General features: G+C 38.0%; 2 protein-coding genes across 3 annotated transcripts; one reads left to right on the top strand and one right to left on the bottom strand.

Moving 5' to 3' along the window:
* Positions 1-1,339: 1,339 nt before the first annotated feature.
* LOC103155386 (matrilin-3-like) lies at positions 1,340-4,348 on the bottom strand. Of its 2 annotated transcripts, none has more exons than XM_016662320.1 (3): positions 4,017-4,348; positions 2,700-3,275; positions 1,340-1,409 (listed from the first exon to the last, which is right to left on the bottom strand). In XM_016662320.1, exons 1-3 carry the CDS (start codon positions 4,276-4,278, stop codon positions 1,366-1,368), a joined length of 882 nt encoding a protein of 293 aa, XP_016517806.1. In that variant the 5' UTR covers positions 4,279-4,348; the 3' UTR covers positions 1,340-1,365. The 2 variants fall into 2 exon arrangements, with proteins under 2 accessions (XP_016517806.1, XP_016517800.1); XM_016662314.1 differs by having other exon boundaries at positions 2,601-3,275; positions 4,017-4,347.
* Positions 4,349-5,866: 1,518 nt separating this feature from the next.
* Positions 5,867-11,831, top strand: LOC103155380 (G-protein coupled receptor family C group 6 member A-like). The gene is made up of 5 exons (XM_007577051.1): positions 5,867-6,145; positions 7,436-8,197; positions 8,541-8,753; positions 8,828-8,945; positions 9,540-11,831. The coding sequence occupies exons 1-5, from the start codon at positions 5,867-5,869 to the stop codon at positions 10,457-10,459; spliced, it is 2,292 nt and encodes a 763-aa protein (XP_007577113.1). The 3' UTR covers positions 10,460-11,831.
* Positions 11,832-12,390: the final 559 nt, after the last annotated feature.

The raw sequence follows: 12,390 nt of genomic DNA, 5'->3' as shown, positions 1-12,390 counted from the left end.
CCACTGCAAACTTCCAGGGTCTTCATGTAATACCTCAATGGTTAACAGACTGTAAGAGAAAGAGAGAAAAAAGAGATGTGAAGCATACCAGATGGGCCAGTTGTGAAGTTGTGGAGAAGTTTAATGCAGGATTAGGTTTCGAAACAATATCTCAAGCTTTCAACATCTCACAGAGCTCTCTGTGAGATTGAAATCTAAGTCTTGTCCACCCACCTAAACTGAAGCACGGGGTGGCAGGCCAGGGAGGTAAATGCACGCCAGTTGTGGACAAAAGTTGTCTTAGGATTCAATGGCCTTGAGACGGAGGTTCACCTTTCAGAAAACCAGTGAACTGAAACTAAAATGAAATGGTATAAATCAAATCATACTAATGTGCTGTAATGTTGCAAAAAGACTCCCAACACACTCAATGCGCTTTCATATTTAAAGTGATTAAATATTGAGATGTTTTTAGCCCTAAATTAAGGTTAAAATCAATTTTGAACAGTGATCAAAAAAGTGAATTTGTATGAAGCATGCCCTCTCATGGAAATTAGTGTAAACTGCAGCAGGGGTACATTTATTTTTCAGACTGGTTTATGTGCAGAACCACTGTGATGATGACACGCAGTGAGGGTGAACTGTAATAAATCCATAGACGGATGATTTGAATCACCTTTCTACTTTAATGTCAGTATCCTGTACTAACAATATCAACAGAAAAGAGTCTGAGAATGCAAATGATCGACAACAGCATAGGCTGTTTTGGATCTTTATTAGATAAACATTTTCCAGGAACCAGCTGACAAGGAAGGGGACAGAAACCCCAGCACACACATCTGATCAAACTGTGTGAGCACCATGTTTCTGTTGAAGCTACTTGTAACTTTTATGTGTGTGTTTCACTCTAGCACTAAAAATTCAGATCTGCATGCGTATCTTCATGGGGACGTTATTATTGGAGGTCTTTTTCCCGTTCACAACAATACCAACAGAACAAAAGCTCCTGGTCCAATATCTTGTGAAAAGTAAGTATGCCCTCGACAAAAACTCAATTTACATAGCTAGAAAATGTGTTGTTTATTTCATGCCTTCTTTTGCAGGTTTAACAACCAAACATTCCTACGTACCCAAGTGATGATCTACTCTATCCAAGAGATAAACCAACGAACGCCGAGACTGCTGCCCAACCTCACCCTTGGATATGACATTTATGATACTTGTGGAGATGTCAGCCTCGCCATTAGAGCAACTCTGCAGCTGCTGAAGGACCAATCAGATCCTCAGAGGTGTCTCATACCTGCATCCATCAATTCCTCCTTGCCCGAACCTGAGACGAAGGTGGTTATTGGAGAGNCTTACGTGAGCATGTTTTCTTGTCTGGATTCAGGATGTAGCCAGGGTGACACTTGCAGATGTACGAGTCACCACTGTTGACACAAATATGCTGACAGTTGTGTCCTTGATCACACGGATCCAAACCTAAAAGGAAACACTTCACTGTCCGATTGGCTTATGCTTACTAAAATCACAGTAAAATCAGTTTTCCTTGTATTATTTGGTTAGTCTGTGAGTATTGAGATAATCTGCCACATGCAGGTAAGGTTGTATGATCTTTGTTATTCAGCTGAAGAGATGTCACATTTATCTTATGTGATTTGAATTTTATGTATTTGTAAGACGTATTTAAGTAGTTCAGTTTCTATAAATTCCAACTACAGCCCATCCATATGTGAACCATGCAGTCAAATAGAAAGTGAATCCAATCACAAAACTTGTCTTCAGTGAGGATTTTACCATTGCTGTAAAACACAAGTTGTTCACACCAAAACCCCCAAATACTCTTTAGGTTCAACTGTATGTTTAACAGGAAGCTTTTTCCAAGGGACCAGTTATTTGCGATGTTTGAGCTAGTGAATGTCATCGTAAGAAAGGTATTTAGTATTTAGTCTTCAGCACAGGTCCAAGCTAAGTACATTAGCTTTGATAGAGTATGGTTGCTTAGCTGAGAAATGTGTGTAAAGCATTTTTTTCTTTAAAATATTGTAAAAAGAATCAAATGAAATGTTTTAAACCACAAGGTATGGTTTAAAACTTCTTTAGGAAAGTGGCTGTGTTTAGTCAAGTTCTTCTAAATATAAGAGAACAAAAGAAATTTCCTACTTAAAAAATAATGCCAATAAAAGACTTTTCTGATGCTTTTTTTTAAAGCTCTAATTGCAAAGCAGTTGCCTTTAGTGAGTTCCTGCTTTAGACAACTTTTTAATGGCTTGCAGCACTTATTACAGCAGCAGCAGCACATTTCTTTGAACAGAATAGACAGCATCATATGAAGTTTCCTACATTTTAAAGAATGTGGTCAGAATCTGAATTGTCTCTTCTTTAAGTTGGTTAGTGTGGAACTTATTATTTATGCTTAATGCTTACTGCATTAATACCACTCAGTGTTTTCAGTTGCTGGACGTCTTTTCAGTAGCATGTCCAATTAGTGATAAATTAGTGGTTGTCTTTGTGCTGCACTTAAAATTAAAGAAGAGGACCACTAGCCTTAGAATGAAGATCCTCTCTATGGTGCTGCCCATATGCTCACAGGTGAATAGAATAGGACCGATCTGACATACCGTTGTTCCCTTCACTGACACGCTTATTATCGTCTTTCCTGTCATTTAGGCCTAGTCCGTTATCATCAATATCTGCACTCCCATTATCATCATCCTTACCACACAAAGTTTCCCTAAACTTAGACGTAAGCTTCTCGATCACACCATAGGTCTCCACATAGAAGACATGGTCATCGTGTGGCTGGCTGGCCATAAGTTTCAGGGAAGCCATATCAGCTCTGTCAACTCCCACTGCATACATTTCAATCCCAGATGCTCTGGCTGTGGCTGACACCTCCTCCACCTTGTCCTGAGGTCTGCCATCGGTCACTATAATAGCCACCTTAGCAATGTTCATGGAAGCGGATCGGGCCCCGGCCTCCTTGGTGAAGGCTTTTTCCATGGCGGTCCTGATGGCCATTCCCGTCATGGTGCCTGAAGCTAAGGGCTCAACTTGGCCGAGTGCCTGCTTCACAGATGATTTGTCAAAAAAAGTGTTGAGGAGGAACTCAATCTTGACTGTGCTCGCATAATTAACGAGGCCGACACGAGTGGCATCTCTGCCGATGACCAGGCTGTCCACCATGTCCTGCAGGAACTCCTTGGCCTTTTTAAATTCAACAGGGCGCACACTGCGTGAACTGTCCATGATGAAAACCAGGTCAATTGGGCGATTTTTGCAGTTAGTTCTTGTTGCTGTAAAGAAAAAAGAACACAGTTTTATTAGATTCGTTATATGTTCTCTTTTTTTTGTAAGCAGAGAGAAAAAATATTCTTACAAGGAAAAGTTAATTAGGTGTTTTATTAGCTACTTTTATTTTGACATTTGTGTATCATGTCTATATATGTGTTTCATGCGTTATTTCATTGATTTTCTTATTTTATAACATGACAGCACACATGCACTGCATTTGCCATCACTGGCATCCATATGTATTTATGTATTTTTCTTTTTTTATGTATTTATGTATTTTTCTTTTTTTGTTTTATTGCATAAGCCCAATAACAGAAAAGACAAACGTTCTAATATTATATTTGATTTTACTGGTTGGTTAATTTTCTTCCAGAAATTATATTGAAAATGTGTTCAGTTTAGCACAAAACAATGAACAAACAGAAAATAAAATCATATATTGTAAGAAAAAATATATATTTTTCACACATTTTTCTGTACCTAGTTCTTATGTTGAGATGTTCAGTGCTTGCTACTGATTGTTGCTGGATAATCTCCAGCAGGCTGCAAGGAGCCAGATGGTGCAGCTTTACGCTGAGATGGCTTGGACCCATGAAACCAAGACTTATTGCGATCAATTTAGCAAATTAAGAAAAGTGTGTGTGTCGGAAGAGAGCTAAATAGTTCTCTCTTCCGCATCCAAGTTTGAGTTAGCTAGCAGTTAAAAATGACCACGGGAAAAAAAAAAAAAGAAAACGCCCAACCTGCGTCATATCTCAGTCCCTCGTGCCTCAGGTAGATGTCGCCATTTTTCCGCGCGCCCCGCTGCAGCTGGACGCTTCTCTCGCCACCCCGCCGGACCTCCTGAAAGCCTTTCTCACTCTGCGCCTCTACAGACTCTAAGTCCGCTGATAGGTCATAGCGCCCTGTAGACACCTGACGGTGCAACCGGGGCTGTGGGAGAGAGCCCTGAGATCCCGCCGCCAGGATACCAAAGACCACCACCTTCCACACTAAAGAAACCATCTCGACTTCGTCCAACTGGCTTACAGCAGGGTGCACTCCTATTTATATCCTGCACGACCACTACCCATAAGGCGTGGAGAGTCGGGGATCCAATCCAGACCCTTTAAGTCGTTAAATGAGGGTAAATCCAATTTATCATAGACTAAAGACGTTCTGAGTTTAAAGCTCCTTAAATATTTTCACTTTCTGAAGTTGATATTGGGGATGATTTTATAAAAATGTTTTTGCATAAATAATATGCAAAAACATATCAACTTCAGAAAGTGAAGCTGATATGTAGAAAGGTGATTCCACATATCATATAACCTGCAACAGGTTATATGCAAAAAACTGTTGGGTTTTTGTATATATAATATGCAAAAACCCAACAGTTTTTTGCCTATTATTTATGCAAAAACTCTTATACCCCAGAGTTAAGTCAAATGCAACCAATTAACATAAAAAGCTCTGTGTGAATGTAAATTTCATAATAAATCCACTGCAAACTTCCAGGGTCTTCATGTAATACCTCAATGGTTAACAGACTGTAAGAGAAAGAGAGAAAAAAGAGATGTGAAGCATACCAGATGGGCCAGTTGTGAAGTTGTGGAGAAGTTTAATGCAGGATTAGGTTTCGAAACAATATCTCAAGCTTTCAACATCTCACAGAGCTCTCTGTGAGATTGAAATCTAAGTCTTGTCCACCCACCTAAACTGAAGCACGGGGTGGCAGGCCAGGGAGGTAAATGCACGCCAGTTGTGGACAAAAGTTGTCTTAGGATTCAATGGCCTTGAGACAGATGGAGGTTCACCTTTCAGAAAACCAGTGAACTGAAACTAAAATGAAATGGTATAAATCAAATCATACTAATGTGCTGTAATGTTGCAAAAAGACTCCCAACACACTCAATGCGCTTTCATATTTAAAGTGATTAAATATTAAGATGTTTTTAGCCCTAAATTAAGGTTAAAATCAATTTTGAACAGTGATCAAAAAAGTGAATTTGTATGAAGCATGCCCTCTCATGGAAATTAGTGTAAACTGCAGCAGGGGTACATTTATTTTTCAGACTGGTTTATGTGCAGAACCACTGTGATGATGACACGCAGTGAGGGTGATAAATCCGTAGAAGGATGATTTGAATTACCTTTCTACTTTAATGTCAGTATCCTGTACTAACAATATCAACAGAAAAGAGTCTGAGAATGCAAATGATCGACAACAGCATAGGCTGTTTTGGATCTTTATTAGATAAACATTTTCCAGGAACCAGCTGACAAGGAAGGGGACAGAAACCCCAGCACACACATCTGATCAAACTGTGTGAGCACCATGTTTCAGTTGAAGCTACTTGTAACTTTTATGTGTGTGTTTCACTCTAGCACTAAAAATTCAGATCTGCATGCGTATCTTCATGGGGACGTTATTATTGGAGGTCTTTTTCCCGTTCACGAAAAAACCAACAGAACAAAAGCTCCTGGTCCAATATCTTGTGAAAAGTAAGTATGCCCTCGACAAAAACTCAATTTACATAGCTAGAAAATGTGTTGTTTATTTCATGCCTTCTTTTGCAGGTTTAACAACCAAACATTCCTACGTACCCAAGTGATGATCTACTCTATCCAAGAGATAAACCAACGAACGCCGAGACTGCTGCCCAACCTCACCCTTGGATATGACATTTATGATACTTGTGGAGATGTCAGCCTCGCCATTAGAGCAACTCTGCAGCTGCTGAAGGACCAATCAGATCCTCAGAGGTGTCTCATACCTCCATCCATCAATTCCTCCTTGCCCGAACCTGAGACGAAGGTGGTTATTGGAGAGAGATACTCTGAGCTATCCATAGCAGTTGCAAGGGTACTTGCTCTACCATCAGTCACACAGGTTTGTCTCTTGCTTGCAACGCAATAAAATTAGACCATGAAAATTATTCAGATAAGTTCTTCTGTCCTTAGAATTTCATTTAGGATTTATGTAAAGTAAGACTAAAAAACCAACAAGTCTATCAGAAGGAAAAACATAATTTAAAAAGCTGCAACATTCTAGTTGCAAAGTTGTGCACACCCCTGAACTTTGATGAACCTATCTTTTTCTTATCTTCGTTATCTTTGGTTGGAGTCTATCAGCATCCCAGATTTTAACCTATGAATATTATTTGCAATGCCTTGCAAAAGTTCTGAAAAGTAGAAAGATTTAGAAAATTATGTGACAATATTTATGTCATGTTCAAATGGCTCCCTAGGCAACCCTGCAATTCTTTCTGTTCAGTTTATCTCTGAACTCTTGCTTGTTTGTTTCAAAATTATAAGTTTGCGCTTGTGAATTATCTTTGTTGATTTGTAAGTAAGCATTGACCCATTGTAGAACTGAAGAATAATACCCTTTTTCATCTTCAGCTCTCTTACAGTCATCTAAAGATTTTGGGGTAGAAGAGATTGGTAAATAAAGCTGTTCACAATTTCAGTGTCTGTTAGAAAACCAGGCCCGCACCACATGTGGGTATGGCATTCATTTGGTGATGAGTTTGTTTTTTATCCCAAATATACTTTTGTGAACTTATCCTTTAAGCTTGATTGTCTCAGTGTTGGATGGTAAATACAAAGCTGTATATTTTTAGTAACTTCTTCTCAAACAATGTTTGTAGCCAAAGAATAAAAATTTTTATAAGGTAAAAATTAACCTTTTATAGCAGTGTTTCCCAACCCTGGTCCTCAAGGCACACTGTCCTACATGGTTTAGAGGTTTCCCTGCTTTAATGTGCCTGTTTCAGCTGATTGCAGTTCAGCAAACACCTGTTAATCAGTCATCGATTGAAATCAGCTGGACTGAAGCAAGGAAATACCTAAAACATGCAGGGCAGTGTTCCTTGAGGACCAGGGTTGGGAAACACTGTTTTATAGGATGACCGAGATAAATGAGTACGTTTTTTTTTTTTTTTACCAGTGAAAACTCAGACGGTGGTTAAACAAATGATCTTTTAAGGATGCACACACACTTAGATGTTATTCTTTAAATTTTTCCCTCAGACATATTTGCTCTTTTCTTTTTTTAGTTCAACTTTACAGGACATGTTTAAAAAATGTTCGATCATTGATATAAAATTGTATGGATTTTTACTTGTGTGTGTGTGAGAACCTTATCAATCTTTTTTCATTGCATTGCTGCTCTCCACAGATTAGCTATGCTTCAACCAGTGAGGAGCTCAGCATAAAATATAAGTTCCCCACCTTCCTGCGGACTGTTTCCAGTGACAAACATCAGACGAAAGCCATTTATGAGCTGGTGAAGAATTTTTCATGGCAATCAGTGGCCATTGTGGGAAGCACTGATGAATATGGGAAGTATGGAACCGATAGTCTCCGAGAGCTCTTCAGGGACAATAATATCTGTGTTGACTTTGTGGAGATTCTCCCTGATACCTTCAACAAAAACTGTTCAACGGCAAGACATCTGCTGGAAAAAATAGAAAATTCTACCGCTGAGGCCATCATCATGTTCACCAAAGACACCAACGTTCAAATCATCTTTGAAGCAGTTATTGAAAAAAATCTCAACAGAACCTGGATAGCAAGTGACACCTGGTCCACTTCTTCTACAATCTCTGAGATGAAAGGAATCAAAAGCATTGGTCCAGTTTTTGGTTTTATTTTTAGACAGAAGGAGGTGCCGGGCTTTAAAGATTACGTCACCTCAATGTTTAATGGAACTACAAACAACATTTTGAGTTATTATCAAGTTTTCACAAACGGCTCCAAAGATGACATGAAATGTAACTGCAAGAATAAGACCGCCGACCCAAGCTGTTTGTACTGCTACATTGACCATGATGAATCCTACAACATCTACATGGCTGTCCAGTTCATTGCTGAGGGCCTCAGAATCCTACTAAAATGTAACAATCAAAGCTGCGAACGGACCAAGTTTTCTGCTGTTGAGGTAAAGTAAACAAGTTTCTGTGTTGAGTCATTCTTTACATATGATTTCAGGATTACTTCATTTGTGTCCTAGAATAGACACAGAGGATTGCTACCTACATCACACTGTAATTTCAACAATCACATTTTGCACATTCATCCTTGAGACAGACAGTCAACTTGCATAATTTCTGACATGGAGTATATAAATATCCCTGTATGAATGTATCTGGTGCCAGGTCCTTGCAAACTGAGTCATTTTGATAGCCATATCTGATCTGAATTAGAATAAATAAATTATAATATTGCATATATTTGAACCCCTATTTCATAAATAAATATTGGTCTAAAAATTGTCTCCACAGCTTTTTCATGTAATCAGGAATGTCAACATTACTGTGAATGACACAAATATCTACTTCGATGAAAACGGAGATCCCAGTTTGGGATACGACATATTGTTTTGGAACACATCTGAGTCCAAAGAAGGCGTTGAGAAAATAAAAATCGGAGAATACTGGCCAAATAAAAACATTTCATTTAACAAAGATGTGTCACAATGGAGAACCACTGGAAATGTAAGATGAAGATATATTAGTTAGTGAAATCAAGAGCTTGTGATCATATGCTAATCCTATTGTCTCTTTTACAGGTCTCTGTTTTTAACTGCTTCAGAACATGTCAACCAGGACAAAGAATGAAATCACAAAATGGAAAATGCTGCTATAAATGTGTTAACTGTTCATCTCAAGAGTCTTCGTATGGAAATGGTCAGTGTTATCATTTTACTATCTATGCTTACCATTTCTGCCTAAAGGTAGGAAACAGAAACAACATATAGTTTCCTCTGTACCCACTTTACTTGTGTGAGAAGCTCCTGTGTTATTTTATATCAGTGTATGTAGTCCTTTGACTAAATACACTTAAAAATGACGCTATTTTGCTTTAACAACATGGTCACGGAAAGAGCACCACACCTTTCTGCAGGCAGCCTCCTCTGTGAACAACGACGTTGCAATAATCATTCAGTAGTTTCATGTCATTTGACATTCGTAGTTATTTAATGAAGAATCAAACACGTACAGGAATTTAGAGGATGTTAGTTTTCACTAATTCAGATTAGTTTACACTGAAATATGTTGTGTGTTCCTCACACAGCAACACCAAAATGTTTGTAATGAATAAAACATGAAATAACTCTTTGAATGATGTTTAGTAGTGTAGTGTGAATATGTATGGTCAAAGACAAGGATGTCGTGATCCTTAGATGTTTGGCCTTGGAGCTTAAGTTTTCTGCTTTGATCAGTCTCTTTTTCACTTATATTTTGTTTTTATTTTCTTTCTGCCTTTGTCTCCCTTTGCAGACACTTCCTGCAAATCATGTGCCAATCACCAGTTCTCACCAGCAGACCATAGATATACTTGTGTGAATAAAACTGATGAGTTTCTCGAGTGGTCAGACCCCTTCTCCGTCATTCTGATCACTGTGGCTGTCATTGCAATAATTGCTACGGTAGCTATTGCTGTCATCATCAGGATCAACTGTGGGACTCCCATTGTTAAGGCAATTGGAGGCTGCTTGTGTTTCCTGGAGGTGGTCTCGTTGCTCCTCGCCTTCTGCGTAATCTTCACCTTTATAGGAAAACCCACACCAAATTCCTGTGTAGGCATTCCTGTCTTTGGTATAAGTTTCTCTATCTGTATCTCCTGCATCCTGGCCAACTTAATTCAGATCTTAGTGGGTTTTAGCTTTGACCCAACAGTTTCATCCACAATTAAGAAACTTAATCATCCAGTTGCTGTGGTTGTCATCATCTCTGGTGTGCAGTTTGGTGTGTCGCTGGCTTGGTTAATCGTTCTCCCACGTAGTCCTGTGGAAGTGGCAAAAGAATTCACAATATTGTACCAATGTAACATGTCCGAAGAGTCCAAAAAGTTTTTTGTAGCCACAATAGTCTACAACTCTTTCTGGGGCCTTGTGTGTTTTGTCTTTGCATTCAAAGGTAGACAGCTACCCGACATTTACAAAAATGCCTCATTGATCACAGTGAGCATGGTGCTGTTTTTAATCACATGGATTGTTTTCCTCCCAATTTATCTCACTTTGGAGGGAAAGTACAAACCAGCTATAAAAAGCGCAGCCATTTTGATCTCTTGCATCAGCATCCTTGGCTGTCACTTGGCCCCCAAGTGTTACTTATGTTGTTCAGGAAAGAGATTAATAATCAGAATGCTATCAGTGAATATATTAGGAAACATTATGAGAGGAAGGATTTGTCCGTGATATCGTCATGATTATCCATGCTTGGTTGTAGATTAATTGCAAAATAATACAATTGGAATCAGATAGTGGGATACTATGTATGCAAAAAAAACAACAACATTAAATCAGTCCAATTTATGCCAATTTTAGGGCGGAAAAATTAAATTATTTGTATCTAGTAAATGCAGAAAAAAGAAGCAGGACCCTTTGGTTGCCATAAATATTGGATTCTAAGGCACTGAAACTAACCAATTCATACATTTACAGCTTATTGTTGTATTGTTGCTTTTCCAACACTGACAAATTGAAATCTGGAAGAGACTTCATATTCTGTTCCAGATGGGGTAATACTATTTTGTTATTACCCCCAACAAAATGGCAATAAGTATGTTTTATTGTAAATACATTGGCAAACATAATCAATAAACAGTTGGTTTGTAATGTAATTTGTATGCATAAAACTACTGTTTTAACATGAACATTTATTTTAATATAGAATATTTCATACCACTGCTATAATTTAATTTCATTTGCTAAAGTTGAGTGCAGTGAAATGGCAAATGAAAAGCCTTTGCTTAAGGGAGTAGTCGCTTTTTAAAATGAGGTTGTTTTAAATCTGCTTATAAATGTTTTTTTATTAGAAGTTAAAATGTTATAACAGTGTCACCTGTATCATTTGAAAAAGATGTTTTGTGTTTTAAACCCTACTTAGCACCTGAAATAAATATCGAATGAGCTAAACATATGCAAAGATGTACATAAAGGTTGACTTTGAAAAATAAACATTGAGCTTGTGGGTAATGGGAAGGGGAGTGGGGGGAAAACAGATTCTTATGCATTTACTATTTCTATCTATAAAATCACAGCCATTTATAATCAAAGGTGTTTCTTTTGGAGTAACAGCTGGATATGTTATCATGCCTTCAATCAGATGAATTATAGCAGGATTAACATTTTGACAATTTTCATTTAATTCAATTTCACTACATGTCTATGTTTTGATAAAATCATCATAGCATAAAAAGCTACCATCTTCTTCATGAGCTGTAGAACACCTTGGTTGGAAAGTTGCTTTTGTTGTTCCAAATCAGGATCAAATGTCATGAAATAGACAGTGGTCATTGGTCCATCCAGGCTAGGTCACCAGTCCAAAGCAGGGCAACATGGACACACAGGACAAACAACATTGCACATACTCATGTCTAAAAACAATTTAGAGACCAATTATCCTAACAGTGATGTTTCTTGATTTTTGAAACCTGAAAATAAAAATAAAATGGTGGTTCTTTCAAAATGATGGGAAATTTGCTGTAGTAGATAATGTTTGTGCCATTATAAATGCCACTATGAATGTGCTGTGCTTCCTGTAAATAAATGAGAAATTTTGCTGGCATGAACTCTGATGTGTGATTTCTTCCTCAGCAGAGATCTTACATGAAACAGTCAAGCACCGTAAAGTAGCTCATTTGGTATTGACAATCTGGTTTATGGAACCAGAGGTCATGAGCAATCGGCTGATGACCTCTTAGTGGCTCAAAACATGTTTTATTTAGCTAGACTGAGGGGGAAATGGCTCTTTGGATTGTAAAGGTTGCAAACCCTGATCTATTTTATTTGTATAATCTATATTATAATCTAAATCTAAGGTGCAAAATTCAATTCTAACACATTTCCTAGTTTTACTCATGTTAAGAGAGGTTCAGTCCCTGCGATGCTTCTAATGGTTGTTGTAGAATCTCCAGGAGGCTGCAAGGAACTGGATTGTGTAGCTTTGTGCTTAGAGCCATGAAACAGGAATGTATTGCTACCAGCTTTGCAAATGAAGAACAGGGAGTATGAGTACACCATATGAAGCCTATTGAAGGAAAAATAAACTAGTGAAACAGGCCTATGTAGCATCCAAAAATAGTTGAGTTTTATTATTTTTGAAAGGGGCGGTATTATGTATTTTC

This window comes from Poecilia formosa, unplaced genomic scaffold (assembly GCF_000485575.1).
Source record: "Poecilia formosa unplaced genomic scaffold, Poecilia_formosa-5.1.2 Scaffold8, whole genome shotgun sequence".
Lineage (NCBI taxonomy): Eukaryota > Metazoa > Chordata > Actinopteri > Cyprinodontiformes > Poeciliidae > Poecilia > Poecilia formosa.
Note: the sequence above shows the minus strand (reverse complement) of the source record. Positions and strands in the feature narration are given on the sequence as shown.

Excerpts from the sequence above, each read along its gene's own strand:
- LOC103155386 (XM_016662314.1), bottom strand. The coding sequence starts at position 4,278 with ATGGTTTCTTTAGTGTGGAAGGTGGTGGTCTTTGGTATCCTGGCGGCG. Across the intron at positions 3,276-4,016 it reads GGGACTGAGATATGACGCAG|CAACAAGAACTAACTGCAAA; the intron begins GTTGGGCGTTTT and ends TTTTCTTTACAG. Across the intron at positions 1,410-2,600 it reads TGTCAGTGAAGGGAACAACG|TGGTGACTCGTACATCTGCA; the intron begins GTATGTCAGATC and ends TTGTGTCAACAG.
- LOC103155380 (XM_007577051.1), top strand. The coding sequence starts at position 5,867 with ATGATCTACTCTATCCAAGAGATAAACCAACGAACGCCGAGACTGCTG. Across the intron at positions 8,198-8,540 it reads CCAAGTTTTCTGCTGTTGAG|CTTTTTCATGTAATCAGGAA; the intron begins GTAAAGTAAACA and ends TTGTCTCCACAG. Across the intron at positions 8,754-8,827 it reads AATGGAGAACCACTGGAAAT|GTCTCTGTTTTTAACTGCTT; the intron begins GTAAGATGAAGA and ends TCTCTTTTACAG.